At 35.4% G+C, this 23,154-nt stretch overlaps 1 protein-coding gene across 10 annotated transcripts in view; it reads left to right on the top strand.

Annotated features, from left to right (window-relative positions):
- ARHGAP24 (Rho GTPase activating protein 24) overlaps positions 1-23,154 on the top strand; it is a 661,374-nt gene that overhangs the window by 604,755 nt on the left and 33,465 nt on the right. For all 10 annotated transcript variants that reach the window (XM_019829276.3, XM_003985210.4, XM_019829275.3 and 7 more), the window contains one exon: positions 5,000-5,207. In XM_019829276.3, the coding sequence (XP_019684835.1) occupies positions 5,000-5,207 (208 nt within the window). The remainder of the gene's footprint in view (positions 1-4,999; positions 5,208-23,154) is intronic.

The following is a 23,154-nucleotide window of genomic DNA, read 5'->3' as shown; positions in this document are numbered from 1 at the left end:
CCTTATCACACTCAGTAACTTCACAAACTGCCTCTAGATAAAGAGTATATATATCACACATAAAGGAGGAACCTCACACATCCTGAAGGAGATTTAGATCTCTCTCTCTCTCTCTCTCTCTCTGTCTCTCTTTCTCTCTCTCTCCTCTCTCTCTTTCTCTCTCCAGTTGGAACAGCTTCTCACAGGTGTAATAAAATCACCTGTGTAATTTACTTTCTCAGTCCAGTGAAAAGTCACCTCCTTGGTGATGCTTCATGACACCATCAATGTATTTCCAAGAGAAGTACACATGATGTACCTTTGTCACCCAGAAATTCCAGGGATGGTTTTGTCAGGGACTGCAAAACCTTCTTAGGAATTTAAATGAACATAGCTAGAACTGTTTGCATGACTCAAAAAACAAGGTATATTTCTGTTAATCATCTACTAGTCAATGTGTCCTTTTCCCCGTGCTGCTAGTTGGAGATAGTCTTGTGACCTTTGTGCTGTCTTGTTAATCTTAAAATTTGAAGTTTTGCTGTTTCTTCAATAAAAGTCTTAAACAAAACAGCTTAAAAAATGTTCTCTAACTTTCCACACAAACAACATGCTCATAGACAACATTGATTTACATCTACCACTGTAAGACAGATGTTTGGGACATTCTATTTTCAATGCCACAAAATGGGAAGCATATGTCTATTATAACCATTTCCTAATTCTTTGCAACACCAGATTTACAGCAGAAAACGATTGTTTTTCCACAGAAATCTCTGAGTATATGTATCTATCATTTATATGCTTTAACTCTTTTGCATATTATATTGCTAAATAGTCTTAGATCTCTACATAGAGGAAATAATTTCCTTGGACAGAACACACAAGATGTTCAGAGTTTTCTCCTCCATTTTTTTTTCCTGACCTTCTTCAAAATTTGCATTTTTCTCAGCAGAAATCACTCCTCCTCGTGTGATGACAGAAATTTAGGTCAGAAAGCTGGTAAATAGCAAGATTTTTCCTCAATAACTCATTTTTCAGCTATTATACACACAGTGCAGTATTGTGTAATAGATACAGAATGGCTCTGAAATCCAACAGCCTTGAAGAAATCTTGGTTCTATAATTTTTTACTAGCTATGTAACATTCAGCAAATTACTTAACCTTTCTGTGCTTCAGTCCTTTCCTTGGTAAAATAGTGGTGCCCACCTCAGAGTGCTGTGAGCTTTTTAAATGAGAGAAATACTGGTAAACCACTTGTACCCATGCCTGGAATACATAAGTACATCTTAGCTGTTAGAACTCTCTATGGCACAGAAAAGGTACTCTATTTTATTCATTTTTAGAATTTACTAATATTTTAAATTACTAGAAAATGAAGACATATGATAATTGTGATTAAATAAAGAGGAAGAAGACTAGTATTCGGGAATGAGTGAAGGTTTAAGGCTGAATAAATCTGAATATGGACTTTCATTCTGACACTTGGTGTTGTGTAACTAACCTTGGGCTATTTGTTTAATCCCCAATTTCCTCATGTCTAAAATAGTTACCTTACATATTTATTATTAAAATAAGAGAATATATGTCAAAGACTTAGTATGTAATAAGTACTAAATAAATGGAAAGATGTTAGGGCTTTTGGCATTAAGTTTCTTGCTATACTTCTTAAGTATATGCTTACCACAAATGCAAGTCTGTATGTATAAAAAAAAAGAGAGAGAGAGAAAGAGAGAGGGAAAGGGAGGGAGAAAGAGAAAAAGAACAGAAGGAAAGGAAGGAAGGAAGGAAGGAAGGAAGGAAGGAAGGAAGGAAGGAAGGAAACAAAGAAATAGAGAGAGAAAGAAAGAAGAAAGAAAGAAAGAAAGAAAGAAAGAAAGAAAGAAAGAAAGAAAGAAAGAAAGAAGAAAGAAAGAAGAAAGAAAGAGAAAGAGAGAGAATAGCTATAAAGCAAAGCTTACTGCTTTATCTCGTTCCTAAGTTGTTAGGGAAAAAATAAACCCTGAAAATTTTAAGAAGAGAGTGTTGACTGTTTTTTATTACTGTATGAAACAAAATATTGGAAGTTTGTTCTCATTTGTAGCACACATAGATGTTGAATTGTAACATCTTTAGTAGATTTTCTGCTGGATTTAGAGAGAAACTTTAGATAATATATTTATCAATTTAAAACAATGAGTGAAAAACTACAGATGCATAAGATGTATTCCCAGATGTCAACATTGTTATTTTTAAAACTGAACTTTTAGTGCCTTTAAAAGGCTATTTTCTGAATTTTGGCAGAATAAAATCCAAACTTCCCAGCCAAATAAGCATCAAAGAACTCCACAGAAAAAGAGTCAGTATTCTCCGTTCATAACCAATCTCATAGCCAGTCTTCAAACTTTGTTATTAAAATGCTAAAATACCTTCAAAATCATTATTATCACTTCATGAGCTAGAATTCACAATGATGTAAGTAACAGAAAACTCAGCTAACAGTGATTAAACATGCATTTTTCTCACATTAAAAAAATCATGAAGAAGATGCTTCTGTTATTGGGTCAGTGGTTCAATGATTTCATCCCTCTTGTCTCTGAATCTTTCAACCTTTCCCTCATGAATGATTATCTAATGACCAAAGATGACTCTTAGATTAGTAAAGAGCATGTCCAAGTTCATGATAGGAAAAAGGAGTGATTGGCAATTCCAGCTGTCTTTCTCTTTCATCAAACAACAGCAGCAACAACAAAAACAACAACAAAGCCTTCCGAGAGACTCTAGAAGGCTTCTTAAAAAGTGGGAGAGGTATTTAATTTTCCATCCCCTAAAATGGAAATGACAAGAGAAAATGGGGGTATGAATGTCTGTTGAGTTAACAAACAATGTTTGACACACCACTGAGAAGCTGCTTGTTCGAAAGTCCGCAGTCGACTGGATAGAACCGTTACCTACATTAATTTGCCTGCCCTTAGAAGATGCCATTTTCTAATTTTGCTTTCAATGTATTTGAATTTTAATATTAGTTCAGTCAACCTTTTTTCCTAAAAGGAAATTAATTCCATTAATGCTAGATCTGATATCAGGTGTTGAATAGTTTGGTTTGTTGTGTTATTGTTTCTAGCAGGGCTGAAAATATTCTCTTTGGTAGCAGTGTTTATTGCTTGGCATGTGATGGTTTTGCACTGCTGAATCCATACATAAATTATTTTACAGATAGGGAGGTAAAACATGTGTTCTTATTGCCAAATTCTTAGCCTAATGTTTTCAAAATAATTCTCCAAGTGTTCTGGAGTCTCACATAATTTCAACATGCAACACTAATTTTTCTTTCCCTTTTATGAAATCAGTAGACCATTAAAACTATTTAGTGATATTCATGCCATCTGGGAACATTGGAGTGACATTTGCTTTGGCTTTTCCTACATTTTTTTTCATAGGTTGATCATTTTTGCCAAGCTACCACCTTCTACTAATATATTTTAGAGGCATTGTTTTTCTTTCTCTTTCTCTTTCTCTTTTTCTCTTTCTCTTTCTTTCTCTTTCTCTTTCTCTTTCTCTTTCTCTCTCTCTTTCTCTCTTTCTCTTTCTCTTTCTCTTTCTCTTTCTCTTTCTCTTTCTCTCCCTTTCTCTTTTGAGAAGAACCAATACAATGTCATTCTTTTTTGGAAAGAAGAAAAGTTTACAGCACATTTTGAGTAAATTAGTGTAAAGAAAGGCTCAGTGGGCTAACTGGTAGAACACCAGCTTATAATGGAGTCCACAGCTAGGGCATCACTGGGTCTCACCTTTGTGCAACTTGACCCAGATGATAGCACTGTTGTCCTCTTCGCACATACAGCCCACTATTTGATTATTGGTGACAGAAGGAACAATATTAGGGTCTTCCTTGGTGCCCAACACGGTCTTTGGGGCTAGTATATTTTATGGGTCCAGTCCCCTCCATGCAACCATCATGGCCTCCCATTTCCAGCCCAGTCACCTGTTCATCATCAGTAGGAACACCACTTCCAGATGCCTTGGAACACACAACAGTGACTCCATTGGGACTGTGGGCCCTGAGGGCCTGCACGAACAGCGCTCCAACTCCATGACTTAATCCTGAAGTGATCACACCAACTACAAATAGCTAGGGAATTGTTTCTTAATCAGTGGGGTAGCAAGGGTAAATCATGGATGTTCAGCTCCAAATGCATGCAGCAAGGAATTCATCCCTTGTGGTTATTTTAAAATCAGTAATAAAATTGATCAAAATTGGCCTGCTTTTTATTACCACCATGTGTTGGCAGTTCTAGACAATGTGTGATGAAATATTCCTTCCTATCTGTTAGGGTAAACCACCATGATCCCACCTCCTCACTTGTGGTATGCACTGCTTCATAGTTTAGATTTTTCCCTTTCAAATAAATTAACAGTTTAAGGTTTCAAAAGGCAAACAATGCCTGAAATATTTTATGTGGATGAAAATTCTGGGCGTTTTTTCCTGGTTTTATCATCTTGATTATAATCATGGCATCATCACTTGATTGAAAACAAAAGGTGAACAAATAAATGAATAATATTTAAATTAAATGAAAATTGGATGTAAAGTTACAACTGTAACAACAGTAGAATTTGACTATTCTCTGCAGAATATTTCTGCTTTTCAATACAATTCCTTTTCCAAAATAGAAGAAAAAGAAAAGAAAACCCAAAACTAAAGTTATATTTATTGCAGTGTTTCTTACATCCAAGTGGATATCTCCAACTTTATATTTCTATTTGGTTTGGGGGTTAAATATGGAATATAGGGGGAAAGAACAGCATACAACAAATCCTTTCCATTTGAAGAATTGTATATAATGGATTTGATTCTGTAAAAATGTGAAGTACCAATTGTTACATGCTTGCCAGCATTTCAATCTTTGTTTTTCCTTAACATTGAGGGTTTTTTGTTTTTTGGGTTTTTGTTTTGTTTTGTTCTGTGTTTTGTTTTTTTTTTTTGTTTTCAGGTAACAAAATGAAATGATTCTTCACATTCATTGTAATCCTTTATTCCTCCAGGCATTTTTGGACAGAAACTTGAAGACACTGTCCGTTATGAGAAGAGATATGGGAACCGTCTGGCTCCAATGTTGGTGGAGCAGTGTGTGGACTTTATCCGACAAAGGGGGCTGAAGGAAGAGGGTCTGTTCCGACTGCCAGGCCAGGCTAACCTCGTTAAGGAGCTCCAGGATGCCTTTGACTGTGGAGAGAAGCCATCATTTGACAGGTAGCTTTCAAGATTTTCCTAATCATCCTTCACTGAGAAATCCAAACCGAACAGAAGAGATGCAATGAGCTGAGAGGATATAACCTTAATGGATGTTGTAATAGTTTAGAATATGGATTTTATAGCCACACAAGGGTCGATTGTTTTTATTAATTTACAGAGTCAAAAATTTGACACTTTAGATGTCTTTCTCTTCCATACTTTTTGTCCCCCTTAAAACATTATGTATTCTTTTCCTTTGGAACTAAATTAACACTCTATGAAGCTTTTGCATCAGAAAAGTGAATTTTTAAAATAGGAGTCTTTCTTGTTCAGTGTCTTCCTAATTCTCTCAGCTAAGAGATATTGAAAGTATTAATAAGCAGAGATCGGGATATTAGCAATGTAGTTACAATAACTGTTTTTAATAATAATGAAAGCATCATATTTTTAAATATATAGCTCCACCTTAATCTAGAATAGATTTATAAGGAAACAAGAAACATATAGCGTGATGGAATTCAGGAAATAATGAAAGTTCCAGAAAAGAAAATATAAAGCATCCATAACTCCACTAAGAATTAAACACTTATGATAATATTTTATAAATTACCTCCTTCTCTTCACTTTTTTTAATTTAGTAGAAAATAATATTTTTTCTCCTAATATTATTAATGTAGTATAGTATAGCTGATATTTTCATATTAATATTTGAAATATCCCCAACATTCTAGTATAGTTTAACTTAATGTTTGATGATTGGCAACCTCTATAAGCATAATTTTTCACATCTAATATTTCATTCTACATGTATATTATTCATAATTATTTCAACAATTTGGATATTTATATGATCACTTTTATCACTTATATCACTTATATTTATATTATAAATAGTGTTGTAGGGGGTATACATTCACATTAGTATTTTCTATATTTTGATAATTTCCTCAGGGGAGGTTCTCAGTATTAGACTTTGTGGATAAGAACAGTCATATTATTTGAAAACTGACAATTGCATACTATTATTTCTTTGAAATCATAGAATTAGCACATGGATAGAGCCAGATCTACAGAACAGGTAGACAAGAAGACACTTGAATACATGATATGAGACAAAGGGAGCATTATTGGAAATATGGGCTTTTGCTAATAATCTAAGAAATGCACATTAAATCATTTAATGTCCTCCCACTAATCACAATAACAAAATCTTGAACAATGATAATACTCAGTACTGGCAAGGTATGTTAAGGTAGGCACTCTGATGGCGAGAGAGCAAATTGTTGTAGTCTTTCTAAAGAAATTTGATGATATATTTCAAGACCGTTTTAGCAAGATATTCTAGTCTTAGAAAAAAAAATCAGATCTGTGGAAAAAAACAAGTATAAAGTTGCTTATTACAATTTTTATAATAGTAAAAAATGAACACCAATCTATTATCTCCAGAAGTAGAGTATGGTCAATTAAATAATACTGCATTAATATAACAAAATGTTATACAATTATGAAAGTTTTAGAAAAATGCTAATTATAAAATAATAAGTGGAAATGATAAATGGAAAAATAAGACAGGATCAATTAATTGATTAAAATCCTACCTGTTTACAGAAGTATTACAGTTTATAGACATTCATAAATTATCTCTGAGAGATAAAAATTAAATGTGGAGGCAAATAAATGAATTCAAAACCAAAATCAGAGAACAAATTTCAAGAATACAGATATACTTTTGGCAGGGGTGCCCAATGTCTTATTCTATACTTTGAAAAACAACACTAAATAATAGTTGCAAATTCAAGTCTATTCACAGGATATACATAATGGTTTATCTAGAAGAAATGTAATTTTTTAGCTTCAAAATTAAAAGAAATTTGTCAGTGGGATCCTCATAATAAAATATCATATAATGGGATAAATAAAACCTTTTACCATAAACTTCATGTGACATTGATAAATTTCAATGGCTTTTTCTTATATATGGCCAAAAACCACAGATGACATTATAGAAAAGTATATTTACTAAACATTATTTTGCCATAGGCATTTATGCTTTTGGTTCTTATAACAAGATTCTCACTAATAAGAAAGAATGGAAGGATATTTTATAAATTTTAGGATACCTGTAAGAAAAGGTATGCTCTGTGAGCAATTATCTCCAAATCAGGTTCTTAATTATCTCCAAATCAGGTTCTTAATAGCTGAGCTGAGAGTGAAATATTGTGCAATCTTTATGTAAAATATTATCTCACTTATAAAAAGCATTTTTTGTGTAAAATGCACTAATGCATAAACAGACTGATGAAAATGTGACAAAAGATGAACATTGATTTTGTGGGATAATGACTTTTTTTTAAATATTGTGATTCCAGTAAGCACCGTTTTACAATCAGAAATTTAACCTGAACGGTCTTTTAATTACCTGTTGATATCATGCTGCATAAAAATGTCCTTAACTTTTAACTTCTAAAGAGTAATTATGGAAGCTACCTGTCAACTAGAAAAGCTATAGAAGAGAATTGCATAGAGTATTTCAATGTTAGCACAATACGGTAATGTTGCTAGCATCCTAGGAGGAAAAGGAGAGTGTCATTCATTTGCTCAGTCATTCAGTGTTTCTGGTTTCTACACTTGTATAACAAACCACCCCCAAACTTTGTGACTTAAGTAATAACAGCTGGTTATTGCTCATGGTTCTGTACTTTGGGCAGGAGTTGGCCAGGATGTGCTCATTTTTCCTGCACATGATGTTGATTCATGGAGTTCAGTTAGGTCTGAAGGATACAAGATGGTTCTACTCAGATGTGCAGAGCCTTGTCTGACATGGCTAACATGGCTGAAGTCCACTTGGGCCTTTCTCTCTCCCTCTATCTCTCTCTGTAAATCTCACATCTATTATTAGAGCTGCTCTTTATATGTATGGCCTTTACCTCTAGCCGATTAGTCAGACCTATTGACATGATACCTCAGGGTTCCAAGAAAATAAAAATGGCAGTTTGTAAGCCTCACAAGGGCTGGGTCCATATGACACTGTGTGACTTCTGGTGTAGTCTCTTGGTCAAAGCGAGTCACAAAACAGGCCAGCCTACATTTGAGGAGAAGGAAAATAAACACCATTTGATGGAAAGAGGGGTAAGCACATACAGAGAAGGAAGGATTTGTAGGAGGCTATTTTGAGAGAAAATCACTATAGCTTTAAAGTCTTGAGGGATACCTGGGTGGCTCAGTCCATTAAGCGTCTGACTTTGGCTCAGGTCATGATCTCATGGTTCGTGAGTTTGAGCCCCTCATCGGGCTCTGTAATGACAGCTCGGAGCCTGCTTGGGATTCTATGTCTCCCTCTCTCTCAGCCTCTCCCCTGCCAGTGCTCTCTCTCGCTCTCTCTCGCTCTCTCTCTCTCTCTCTCTCTCTCTCTCTTTCTCAAGAATAAAGATTAAAATTTAACAAAATCTTGAAATCAAGTGGAACAAATCCCCTAATTTTGTTCTTTTTCAAATTTGTTTTGCCTATTCTAGGTCATTTACATCTTCATTTTAAAAAGATAAAGAAATTTAGCAATATGCTTGTCAATGTCTACAAAAAAAAGTATGTTAGGATTTTGACTGAAATTTTATTGAATCCAGAAATCAACTGGGAGAAAATTGACATCTTAAAACTATGAAATCTTCTAATCCATAAAAATGGCCAATCTCTCCATTTCATTAGGACTTTTTGTATTTCAGCAACATTTTGTATTTTTTGATGTAAGATCTTGCTCCATTTTGTTAAATTTATCCTCAAGTATTTGCTATTTATAGATGCTCCTGTAAATAGTATTGTTTTTAATATTTAATTTTATAATTGCTCACTGCTAGATTATCCAAATGCAATTGATTTTTTTATGTATAGATTTTTGTCCTACCAACTTGGCAAGTTCATTTATTAGTGCTAGCAGGATTTTTGTAGATTGCTTAGGATTTTCTACGTACATAATCTTATTAACTGTACATAATGAGAGTTTTATTTCTTCCTTTGCAATATGTAGGCCTTGTATTTCTTTTTCTCACCTGCTTGTACTTGCTAAGAATTCATCTACCATAATAGTAGGTACACATACTCTTTTTGTATGCAGACGAAAGTTTTCAGTCTTTCACTACTATGTGTGATGGTAGCTATAGGTTTTTTCCTGATGACCTTTATGAAGTTAGAAAATGTCCTTTTATTTCCACTTTGGCTACAATTTTAATAACAAATGAGGATCATATTTTATAAAATCCATTTATTACAGAAATTATCTGATTCTTCCCTTTTGTTATGTTAATGTCCTGAATTACATTAATCTATTTTTGAATGTGAAACCAACTTTACAGTGCTAGGATAAGCCACATTTGGTTATGATGCATTACCCTTTTTATATATTGCTGTATCTGACTTGCAAATAATTTGTTAAGGATTTGAGGACCTATATTCATCAAGGGTATTGACCTGTAGATTTCTTATAGTATCTTTGACTAGTTTTGTTATCAGAGAAATTCTGGTCCCCATATTAGTTGGAAAGTGTCCCCCCTACCTCTATTTTCTGAAAGAGTATGTGTGTTTTGTATTATTCCCTCCATAAATATTTGGTAAAATTTACCAGTGATGTCATCTAGTCCTGACGGTGTCTTTGTGGGGAAGTTTTTAGAGATGGCTTTTCTTGGGGTGATTGGATGGCTCAGTCGATCAAGTGTCCAACTTTGGCTCAGGTCATGATGTCACAGTTTGTGAATTCGAGGCCCGTGTCAGGCTTTGTGCTGACAGCTCAAAGCCTGGAGCCTGCTTCAGATTTCATATCTCTCTCTCTCTGCCCCTCCCACCCCTCTCCCCTCCCCCCACCCCTGCTCACACTCTGCCTCTCAAAAATAAATAAACATTAAAAAAATTAAAAAAAAAAAAGAGTTGGGGGCACCTGGGTGGCTCAGTCAGTTGAGCCCCTGACTTCAGTTCAGGTAATGATCTCACAGCTTGTGGGTTCCAGCCCCACATCAGACTCTACTGACAGCTCAGAGCCTGAAGCCTGCTTTGGATTCTGTGTCTCTTTCTCTCTCTGCCCCTCCCCCCACTCGTGCACTGTCTCACTCTGTCTCTCAAAGATAAGTAAATGTAAAAAAAAAAAAAGAGAGAGAGAGAGAGAGATGACTTTTCTAATTCTTGTGCCAGTTTTGGTGATTTGTCTCTTTCATGACATTTTCCCATTCCATATAACTTTTCAAATTTATTGTCATGAAGCTGTTTATAATATTCCTCTTTTAATAATGTCTGTCGGCTTTTTAGTAAAGTGTTCTCTTTTACTTCTGATATTAGCAATTTGTTACATCTTTTTCTCTTATTCAGTCTATCTAGATGTTATCAATTTCGTTAAACCTTAAAAAGAACCAGTTTTAGTGTCGTTGATTTTCTCTCTTTTTAAAAATTTCTCTCTTATACTCTGTTATCCTTGATAGTTGTTCTTTCCCTGGTAGTTGTTCTGTGTTTAGCCCTATAGCGTGTTACTTTCTGCAGACTCATGTTGGTATTCAGATGAAGACAGAAGACCTGTATGTAGATTTCAAGAAGTCATTTTGTGCAAAGCTCCCTCCTCTCTAGTAGTCTACATCACAAATGCCAGCTGCTTCAAGCCCTCCAAACCGTATTCTCTGTCTTCTTAGCTCAGTGAGACTGCTGTTTTCTATTTAGGGTTCCCATCCCTGTCCCGGGCTCTGGTAAATGACAATGTAAAAGGCTGGAGTAATTGTAACACTTACCTCATTTGATTCCATACTCTCAAGGGTCACATTTTTGTACAATTGTCCAGTATCTTAAAAACAGTTGTTTCATATAATCTAGGTTTTTTTTTTTCATTTTTTAAATACTTTTTAAATGTTTATTTGTTTTTGAGAGACAGAAAGAGAGAGAGCACAAGCAGGGTAGGGCCAGAGAGAGAGAGAGAGAGAGAGAGAGAGAGAGGGAAACACAGAATCCTAAGCAGGCTCAAGGCTCCGAGCCATCAGTACAGAGCCCAACGCGGGGCTCAAACTCACAAACCGCAAGATCATGACCTGAGCCAAAGTTGGACGCTCAACGGACTGAGCCACTGAGGCGCCCCTAGTTTTCTCATTTTTAATAGCAGATATGGTATGGTATCTGTTTACTCTGTGAGGACTGTGAGCAGATTCTCATCCATAGCAGTTCTGAAATCCTGCTGGACACATGTTGTCAGGGCCCCTCCTCTGGGGGGGGGGGGGGTGGGAAATGGGCCTCGGTTAGGGTTTGGTTCTCTAACATTTGGCTCCTCTCTATTCTTTGGGCTGCCCTCTAGACCCCTGGTTCTGCTCCATGAGACTTCTTTTATTTTTTTTCTTCACCCCAACCCCAACAAGAAATGGCTCATTTTTCTAATTAAGTGGTTTCTTAGCCTGCTTCCTGCCCATAAAAAGTTGGGGTCTCAAAGCCTCTTTTCCTTTTGAACTGATACTGTCCCTTTTATTCCAAGTTGCCATAGTTCCTTTAAAAACCTTGGAAGTGTCCAATTATAATCTTCTCACTGAAACAAAGTCACACCCATAAGTGCATTTGTGTTAGGTCCTGCAATATTGCGTCTGTGAGTCAGAGTGCTGTGGAACAATCTTAAGATTCTTTCTAAATCCTTTTGTATTGCTGAGAGAATCTGTGAGGTGCTACCCTAAGTCTTTCAGAGAAGTTCTAACCAGGAGTCTTACATTCACACCATCAGTGGGTCTTTACCTTCAGGTCATGTTATTATGGCAGCACTCTGGATTTTATCTTTGCTCTGTGGCTGTTTCTTACTTTAATACTATTTTACCAGCCGGAGACACTATCCCAGGGCCACTATAGTTTCTTCAAATCCTCCTTCAGAGTTCAACAGTTTCTAATTAGCTTCATCAGGAACATTTTCTATATTTTGAGTTTCTATATTCTGTATTCCGTGTCTTACAAATTTTTCCACCACTGCTTAATAAGCTTTTATTTTTCTTTAGCTTCTAAGAGCAATTTTCTCATTTCAAGTTCCAATCATCTAATAGTCCCCTTGCAACTGTCCAGACACTGCCTGGGCAAAGCCAACGCCATACCATTAGAGTTTTGTTGCATCTGCACGCAATTTCTGGATCCAGTGACTGTTTCAAGTATAGCAAGCCAGTCCCAACTTTTTGGTTTAAAACAGTAGCAACCTTTCAGATTCTTCATGTGGGGAGTGTTGGCAGAGGCACGGTAACAGTTGCCATGACCTCCTGTAGGTGCAGTATCCAAGTGTGGTGTCTAGGTTGGGCTGGCTGAAATGGCTGATGGTGAGTTGAGCTTCTCTTTCTCTTTGCAGTCAGGCATCCTACAGAGCTTCTCTCTTTAACCAATTATTAGAACCTTTTACACAGTAGCCCAGGACTAAAAGACAATAAGAGTGGAAGCTATCAGGGCCCTTGAAGGGTGAGGCCCAGAACTGGCATGATGTCACATCCACTGAATACTACTGGTCAAAAGTAAATCATAAGGCCAGTTCAGATCAAAAGAGATTAAAAATTGGTTCTACTTCTTGATGGAAGGAGTGACATGAATGTTATAGGGATGAGACAAATTATTGACAGTTACCTTTGTCAATCTGACAGTCCATCTCATTCATTCATTCAACAAATAATTTTGGAGAATTTAGTATGTCTTAGACCCTGTTCTATGTAAAAAAGACAAAGTCAATTCTCTTCTGGGTGTGTATCACTAGTGGTGGGGAGATGAACAGTAAGCAGTCAATATGTAAATAATTTCAAAGAATGTTAAAGTTGAGCTGCTAGTATGTTGAGTGAAGTGGTGGAAACACACATCTCCTTCCTGGGAATATAACTTTTAGGTTTAACTGGAATGACAGGAAGAAGTTTGCCATATCTGACTGAGGAGAGCACCTGTTGGGATGAGTACTGGGTGTTGTATGGAAACCAATTTGACAATAAATTTCATATTAAAAAAAAGAAGTTTGCCATATCTGAGATATGGTAGAGGCACACTGTAGGTAGAATGTCAAGTACAAAGGCCTTGAGATGAGCATAGCTTAGCTTAGACCATAAAGAAGGATATTGTGGCTAGAGTACAGTGAGTGACAAGTACAATTTTTGGAGATGAGCTGGAAGAGATGGATCTTTGTAGTCCAATAGATTATGAGAAGGAATTTAATTTCTTTTTCAAGTGAAATGGAAATCCATTGACATATTTTTAACAAGTAAATGGAATAATTTTCTTTACATGTTAAAAAATGCCCACTCTATAAAGGAAAACAAGGGATTTTTTAAATTTTTATTTATTTATTTTTACTCTACTTACAGAGCACTCTGACACCAAATGTATAGGCTTTCCACAGCAAGAAATTCTCTAATTCTTGGTGAACACCCACAGGGTGTCCTACAATTTAATTAAGTTCTGATATTAGCTGTCCAGTTATTGCAGACTCCACAGGTTAAGGGCTCAGTTTCACAAGGCTGCCCTTTCCCCACTCCCATTTCAAATGCCAATCACAAGTGCCAGGTTGGCACCTGTACTTCTAATCAACCAGCTCTAAACTGGAGATTCCTTGGACTTCATAATTTGCTAGAAGAGCTCACACAACTCAGGGTAACAGTTTATTTACTGGATTACCAGTTTATTTTAAAAGGATACAATTTAGGAACAGCCAGATGGAATAGATCTGTTTAGGAACAGATGCATAGGGCAGTATGGTAAAGGGTGCAGAGTTTCCATGACTTTGTCAGGCATGCTGCCTCCCTCCCAGCACAAGGATGTGTTCACTTAGCCCACAAGCTTTCCGAACCTCTTAGTTAGGAAATTTTTATGGAGGTTTCATTGCATAGTCATGACTGATTAAATCTTTGGCCATTGGGGATTGAACTGAATGTCTAGTTCCCTCTTCCCTCAGTTCCCTCTTCCCTCCCCAGAGATTGAGGAGTGAAAGTTCCAACACCCTAATTACAAGGTTGCTTCCTCTGGCAACCAGCCCTTCCCGTTTTAGGGGCTTCCCAAAAGTGACCTCATTAACATAAACTCCAGTGTGGTTGAAAGGACCTTGTTATTTTATTTTTTTAATGTTTTGAGAGAGAGCATACGTGGAGGAGGAGCAGAAAAAGAGAGGGACAGAGGATCTGAAGCTGGCTGTGTGCTGACAGCAGTGAGCCCCATGCAGGACTCGAACTGTGAGATCATGATCTGAGCTGAAATCAAGAGTCAGATGCTCAATGGACTGAGCCACCCCAGTGGCCCGAAAAAGGCTACTTATGAATAAGGAAGACTTTTCTTTCATCTTCTTCGATAGAACTACTTCAGGAATTAGGGATAAAAACCAAATATTATAACAAAAGATGTTTCTATTACTTTGTACCATTAGGGAATTACAAAGGTTTTAGGAGTTCTGGCCAATAACCAGGAAAAATGTATATGTGTATATTTCTCTTTTTCATCACAATATCACACTTTGGCAATCTAAATATCCTTGTTTTGATAAATAAATTGTCAAGCTCAAGTCCTGCAGTCAAAGGGAGGCACAAATGCGAATTACTGGATTCTGCTGATTAAAAAAAAAAAAAAAAAAAAAAAAAAAAGAACTTCCAGATCCATAAACACGGAAATATAAAGAAGAGAGGTACATATTTGTGGTAAAATGTAATTATCGACTCCACTGGTAGAGGAATAAATAATCCATAATTTCCCAAGGAGAGTAAGATTATTTTCAGAAAATGTCCAAGTAGGTATTCTACCCTATCTGCTTTTTCAATAAATTGTCTGAATTTGAAATTTCTCATGGCCAAGTCCTAGCTAGCTCATGTTTCAGTTTTTCAAATGTGAAGACAGACTGCCTTAGAACATTTGCTAGTTCAAGTTAGTTTCACCAATGCTCACTATTAAAATGATTTTAAAATGATGTAAGTTTAAGAACACAGATTGTGAGGGGCGCCTGGGTGGCGCAGTCGGTTAAGCGTCTGACTTCAGCCAGGTCATGATCTCACAGTCCATGAGTTCGAGCCCCGTGTCGGGCTCTGCGCTGATGGCTCAGAGCCTGGAGCCTGTTTCCGATTCTGTGTCTCCCTCTCTCTCTGCCCCTCCCCCGTTCATGCTCTGTCTCTCTCTGTCCCAAAAATAAATAAACATTGGAAAAAAAAATAAAATAAAAAATAAATAAATAAAAATAAAAAAAAATAAAAACACAGATTGTGTATAATGTTTTCTATAGATAGTAGGATATAAAGCAAAGTACAGAAATTTTTCATTGTGAAATACATGAAAAGAGTGAGAATGAGTAAATATGTTCCCCTGTGTATTCTCATAATGCTTATACTTCACTAAAGAGTCAACAAGATTTAGCTTTCATCTCCATATGTATTAAAATATGGAAAGGAATTCTGACAGGCATTCTACAAACGTAATCTTTAATTTTGATATTAAGACCTAATATTACTGAAGCTCCAATATTAAGCCCTAAAGTTTGACTTTAAAGTGAACTTTCTTAATAGCATTTAAAAATTATAACAGTATAAAGTGTTATTAAATTTTAATTTAAATATTATTAACATCATATTTTAAATTATAACATTTTGTATACAGTTTAGAATATAGAAGAATATAAGAAGGTAGGATGGATATTTCAAAATTAAATAACCCAGAGAGTTCTTGAAATATATAATGTGTAAATAGGTAATATGTAGAGACTTAAACATACAGATATATCTAAATACAGATATGTATATATATAAAATATTAGAATCACATGGCTTTTATGTCTTGCCTTTTCTTGTTAATGTTATATCATGAACAACTTTTCATATCACTAAGTAGCTTTCACAAACCTGATTTCAAGGACTGTGTAATAATTCATCATATCAGTGCATTGCTTTGTCTCACTCTACCTGTTGTTTTCAGTGTTTTGCACACATCAGTCCAATGCTAACAACCATCTGTATTCATAAATCAGCCTGTGTTTTTGAAGCTATGGATTCATTTAGAAGACTTTTCATATGTTGTCCTATGGGAGGAAAAAAAAAAGATTACTTGAGAAAAAGAAATTTGGAACATACATTATTTGAATTTAGAGATGTTGCAGGCACATGCACCAGCTTTTATTAAATCAGGCACTTTCTGCTCTTTAATTATCTCATGATATTTTTCAAGTTCTAAGGTTCAAGTTTAAGACTTTTATCTATGCATGGCTTTTTGTTTCTACAGTTAGATGGCGTGTTCCCACAGACTCCTTGACCAAACTGAATTTTGTGAGAAAGGACATTTTTTTTGACCTGAAAGAATTTGTATTTATCAATTTATGTCACCTGTAAAAAACAACAGATATCATAGTTCCTAACCATTCTTTTCTCTATTATTTCTGTTCAGAAATGAAAACAAATTAAAGTATAATATCTTATATTAAACTTCTCACTTTGAGGGGATAAAAATGAAATATAGAATGTGTTAAATCAGATTAGAAGCGGAATGTTCTTTCCAAAGCTCTCCAGGTGGCATCAGCTGTTAAAGAAGATGCATTTTGGAATAGCTGGGAAGATAAGGTTAAGAATGACCGTGTGGGGGCGCCTGGGTGGCGCAGTCGGTTAAGCGTCCGACTTCAGCCAGGTCACGATCTCGCGGTCCGTGAGTTCGAGCCCCGTGTCAGACTCTGGGCTGATGGCTCGGAGCCTGGAGCCTGTTTCCGATTCTGTGTCTCCCCCTCTCTCTGCCCCTCCCCCGTTCATGCTCTGTCTCTCTCTGTCCCAAAAATAAATAAAAAACGTTGAAAAAAAAATTAAAAAAAAAAAAAAAAAGAATGACCATGTGGGCGTCACCAAAAGAACATGAATTGTTCAGCAACAAAAAAACTATGCACTTACCACACAGTGTTCAAGAGCAAGGACAGAAGTTTGTAGAAGTCAATGACTTTACACATTCTGTTCAAGAATCCCGTAAGACAACTACTGTCCAAGGTACCCCAGACACCTTCCCACATACTCTGTTCATTTTGCCCTCAATCCTTTTACTCCTCTTCTACCATTTTGTTTATTTTTGAATTTGTTTTGGTGACTGAATTAAGATCACTAAACAAACTGCAAGTCTGTAGAAATAAATGTTTTTAAGTCTAAAATTTAGAAGACAGAAAAACCAGACATATTTTAATTTTTATCATCTGAGTAGCAATACAGCTTTGAGCATTACTGACCTGAGTTATAAAAAGTGAACTTGAAAGGAGGGGAACATTATAGTCCCTAGAGATTCTCAAACATTCATTTGCATAAGAATGACCCAAAGAGGTGTCTCAAGCTTCTGATACTCAGACCCCATTGGCTCTCACTGCTATTTAAAAGGGTGGAGGATGTGTAGGAATCTGAATTTCAAACAAATCCCCAAGTAATTATTATATGCAAGGTTCTCAACTCATAACTTGGGTAATACTAGCCAGGCTCTAGGGTGTCATAATGTGGGGTCAGAAGAAGTGCTCATTTGAAGTGATGTGCCTCAGTTTTCTCATACATGAAATGAAAAAAAAAATCATCCTCATGGCATTATTGAAAGCAACATGTTACTTCTGACTCAGCAGGGCATGTCTTAATCTACTGTGAAGGATATTTTATTTTCTGAGGTGTACAATTAATGTGTAAAATATATTATTTCCTACCTCCTGAAATGGGCCTGAAATTTTAGAACAACCTAAAAAGAACTTTCCTGCACCTTTATCCTTTGATCCATGTGAAAAATCAAACATTGGGGAGTTCAGTAGCAAACTACACAGTTATAGAGCCTTTGTATCACAGTGTGAATAAAGGCTCCACAGGTAGAGTTTGATGGAGGAAAGTGAAGAAACCAAGTGGTAGCTTCAGGGCATGTGGAGTTGGAAAAGCAAAAACTGTCTCCCAGGAGTTTGCCCAAGGCAAGCCCTGAATGTGTAGGTGGTCAACTGGTTATCTGTTTTCAGCACCCTAAATGATTCTCTTAAGCCAGGAGAGAGCCAGCCCTCCAATGACCTGAACGGCTGTTTAACTATGGTGACTCTTAACATTCCTATTTTTTGATGCAATTCTTAGATATTATGATGGTGTGACCGGATTTGATAACCATCGCCTTAGAGTACATCTCAAACTTCTGTCATTCACATAGTACCGTCATGATTTTAGCAATATCCATATAACATCTGTACTAGTTCTAATATTTTTCTTTAAATTTATTCACTGTTTCATCAATTTTCTTGTAAAAGGATATGCGTATCATTATTGTTAGTTGAAAACCAGCGCCACATGCCATAAATTACAAGGTCAATATAGCATAAATGAAATAACAACAAAACATGTTATTAAATGCCAGCTGAATACAGCTGCTTTCCAAAGACTGACCCTAAGGCCTTCTGTAAATTTTGATCAATATACACTCATTTCCAACTGGTACTTCTTATGTGACGTAATCAGAAGAGGTGAAAGATAATCAGCAAACTGTGATTTGATGTCACTTAGTGATCTCTGTGTGTGGAATCATACTTGGAATATCCCACACTTTGGGAAAAACAGTCAGATTACTCTTCAGTAACACTGACAGACCCACTTCCCTGAACACGTGGCTTCTTACCTAATTTGAACAATGAATGTGACTCACTAGGGTTTCACAAAACCCCTTTGTAAGCATACCAGGGTCGGAAAAATTAATCTGTTTTAAAGGAAAATATCTTGTATGTGGAAGATATTCACATGAATGGGTATTTACTAAATATTTCATGTAGTACAGGTTGTTAGTTAGAAATCTGTCATGTTTCATTGTGCTCACTCTTGGTGATGTATCTAAAAGCCTGTACACTGGAAGCCAGGACATGAGTTTCACTTTCCTTTCAATTTATCTTTTAATAAATTTAGAGCTCACTTCCACTGAAACCTGATTGGATTATGAATAAAAATAGTCAATTAACAGGAAGCTTCCCAGTATTTGGCGTATCAGTTGGTGTCTGTGTACTTATTTGTAAGGAAGCAGTGTAGGAATAAGAGAGTTCAGTTGGGCCCACCATTTACTACCTAAGTTAACAATTTGGGACTAGTTACTTCACTTCTCAAAATGCTTAGTTTTATGTGTAACACAGAAATAATAATGTTTAACCCGCAGAATTGTTTCATTAATGCACTTAAAAATAAAACAAAATGTGTGTCAACTGTGCTGGAATTGAAATAAAAGAACTTAATTAAAAAAAACTAAATAAATAAATAAACCAAAATAGAACAAGACACCAGAAGCAAGTGATATAATGGAATAAGACACTTAACATTTATTGCCATTGTAGGTATCATGTGTATGATAATGATGATTCTAACATTTTATATGATAAGGAAAAGTAATCTGCTTGAACCTATGCTTGAACCTAAACCCTTCAGTGTTTTTAATCTAGGATATTTTTCTGTTTTGAAATCTCCATGGCAATTCCTACTGAAAGAAATAAGATACCTGCAATGTTTTACATTCTGAAGGTGGGCGCTTGTGTGTGTCTTATAAGTCAGATTGTAGATATTCTTGCATGAGCTGGGTGAAAGTATGTCCCTCAAAGGCATGTATTTTCTGAAATAAACTTATTGAGTCATATTTGTATGTCATGCAATTCACTCATTTCAAAGGTAGAATTCAGTGATTTTTGACAAATTTACCAAGTTATGCAACCATTATTACTACGTACCGGTTTTAGAACATTTCATCACCTGAATACCATCCTTTATGTCATTTACCGTTATTTCCATCAGCCCTTCCTCTCCAGGAAACCACTAATCTACTTTCTGTCTCTATAGATTTTCCCTTTACTGGGCATTTCACATAGGTGGAATTATTCAATATACAGTCTCCTGCATCCAGTTTTTTTTATTTAGCGTAATGCTCTCGAGTTTCATCCATGTTATAGCATATATCAGTAGTAGTTTGTTGCTTTTTATTGATGAATAGAATTTCATTCCTTGGCTATACTACATATTGGTTATCCATTTATCGGTTGGTAGATATTTCTGTTTTTTGGCTTTTATGAAAAATGTTGCTGTGAATATGCATGTACAAGTTTTTGTGCGGATGTACATTTTCATTTCTCTTGGGTATATACCTAGAGATAGAATTGTCTTCTCTATGTGTAACACTTGCAGAACTGCCAAAGTGTTTTCCAAAATGGCTGCACCATTTTATATTTCTACCAGCAATGTATGAGTGTGCCAATTTTTTTTATTCTAGCCATTCTAGTGAGTGTGAAATGGTATTGTTGTTTTAATTTGCATTTCCTTCATGACTACTGATGTGTATCTTTTTATGTGCTTATGAACCATTTATATATGCCCTTTAGAAGTCATGTGGTTTTAAAATATTTGATTTCTCTGATTATCTTGATAACTTATTATAAAGAAATGGTTGAAAATGGCTGAAGAATCAATAATAATGTTCTGGGAGTATCTATTTAGGTTTGAGATAAGTAACTATGATATCGTGGGACCATGCATCTTCATATGCATTCTGGGATAGCATATGAAGCTATCACTGTGAATATTCATCTCAAACTCTGTATTCAGGGGCACCTGACTGGCTTAGTCAGTTAAATGTGCAACTTCAGCTCAGATGATGATTTTACAGTTTCTGGGTTCAAGCACTGCCAGTGCAGAGCCTGCTTGAGATTCTCTCTTCTATCTCTGCCCCTCCCCCACTTTGCACGCACATGCTCTCTCTCTCTCTCTCTCTCTCTCTCTCTCTCAGATTAATAGACTTTGAAAATAAATAAATAACAATAAAAATAAAACTCGTATTCATAAAGCAGAACTCTACACTTATGTGGAATGTGAGCTTAAAGAAGGTAGAGAATTTTATGAATCTTGATCACCTTTTATTTTATCTCTAACACCTAGAACAATGTCTGACATAGTCTAGTCATTCAATAAACCTTTATTGAATAAATGGATATAAGGAGTATATTTTGAATATACTTGTTGAATGAAATAATGCCAATATTTCTGATATCTCAATAAGTAGACAATTCATGTGCTTATTTTCATAGGAAGTCTGGAAATTGTCATGTGTCAAAACAACTTCTAAAATTCAGTCAGGATATCATTTTTGTCAACTAAAGCAAAATGCCTGCCTGTGTCAATGTAGAGTCATAATCTTATGAATGGCTTGTAATTTTTAAAAAAAAATTTTTAACATTTATTTATTTTTGAGACAGAGAGAGACAGAGCATGAACAGGGGAGGGTCAGAGAGAGGGAGACACAGAATCTGGAACAGGCTCCAGGCTCTGAGCTGTCAGCACAGAGCCCGACATGGGGCTCGAACTCATGGACGCGAGATCATGACCTGAGCTGAAGTCAGCCGCTTAACTGACTAAGCCACCGAGGCGCCCCAAGCTTGTAATTTTTTAAAAGTCACAGCTATAAATTAAATCCAGTGCCTTTATTTTTTTGTACTCCAGAAATGGTCTTGTGAATATGGATGTATCATACTCCCAGAGTGAACTAGATTTTGACTTATAACAAAACAATAACAATGAAATAACAACCAAAAAAAAAAACCCTTCCTACTTCCCAATAAAATTATTTGTCTCTCTTTCTTCCCACTTACACTCTAAAAATAGTCCAAGTAGAAAACACCACGAATATAATAAATTTCTGTATATGTGGAAGCAAAGTGTCCTTTCCAACAAAAAGCATGACATATTTTAATAGGAGACTCACAATAAATATACAGCTGGATTTTTTTCCTTTCCCTCAGTGTGTCTGTGTGTGTGTGTGTGTGTGTGTGTAGTTTTATATATATATATATATATATATATATATATATATATATATACACAGTTATATATATACACAGTTTTATATATATAGTTATATATATATATATATATATATATATATATATATATATATAGTGTGTGTGTGTGTGTGTGTGTGTGTGTGTATATATATACACACATAAACTGGAATGGAGTCATTTAGCCTATATGTTGAAAATGTTATAACACAAAAGTGTTCTCACAAAAAACTATTGAGGGACCGAGGGACACCTGGGTGGCTCAGTCAGATGAGCATCTGGCTTGATTTCAGCTCAGGTCATGATCTCACGGTCGTGGGATCAAGCCCCTCATCAGGCTCTGCACTGACAGCATGGAGCCTGTTTGGGATTCTCTCTCTGCCTTTCTCTCTGCCCCTGCCCTGCTCTCTCCCTGTCTCTCTGTCTCTGTCTCTCTCTCAAAAATAAATAAGTAAACTTTAAAAAAAAAACTTTAAAAAAATGCCTGTTGAAGTGTTCAGAGAAGGAATGCCTTTGCATTGGACTTGGGTGGTTTGGGTGTTGATTTGTAGACTCATCTGAATGTATCAGCAAATCCTTTTAAGTTCCTTCTGATACTGTTAGAGATTCAGCAATGGAAAACAAGGCCTCTATTTACTCATCAAAGATTTTGTTTTCTACCTTACTGACTTTATTGGAAAAAAGTAAAGTTTCTGAAAAAGAATGTTTCATCCTTGATTGTTTATCCCAAAATTAGATCATCAGAATTCTCTAAACTTGTGGCAGTAATGGAAGGAAATGGGCAATATGCAATAGAGTTAGTGTTGGGGACACATTAATTATATATATTATATATTAACATTATATATATTAATATATAATTATATATATTAATATATAATTAATATATATAAATTATATATGTATATATTATTAATATATATTAATTATATATATGTATATATATACACACACAGATATATATGTATGTATATAAATTATTAATTATATATAATATATGCATTAATTATATATATAATTATATATAGAACTTTGATTACTATCTATTTAGTCTTTGTTACCTAGAAAATTATTGTGTATTTGGCTATGTTTTATTTTTTATTTTAAAATACAAAGATTAAAGTATGTATGTGGGTTTTAAATGCTATTAGGAAAATTTTAAAATACATTTTTTTAGCATAAATATACCCCCTCAACATC

This window comes from Felis catus, chromosome B1 (genome assembly GCF_018350175.1).
Source record: "Felis catus isolate Fca126 chromosome B1, F.catus_Fca126_mat1.0, whole genome shotgun sequence".
Taxonomy (NCBI): Eukaryota; Metazoa; Chordata; class Mammalia; order Carnivora; family Felidae; genus Felis; species Felis catus.
The sequence above is the reverse complement of the archived record's forward strand: the minus strand, read 5'-3'. Positions and strand labels throughout refer to the sequence as shown.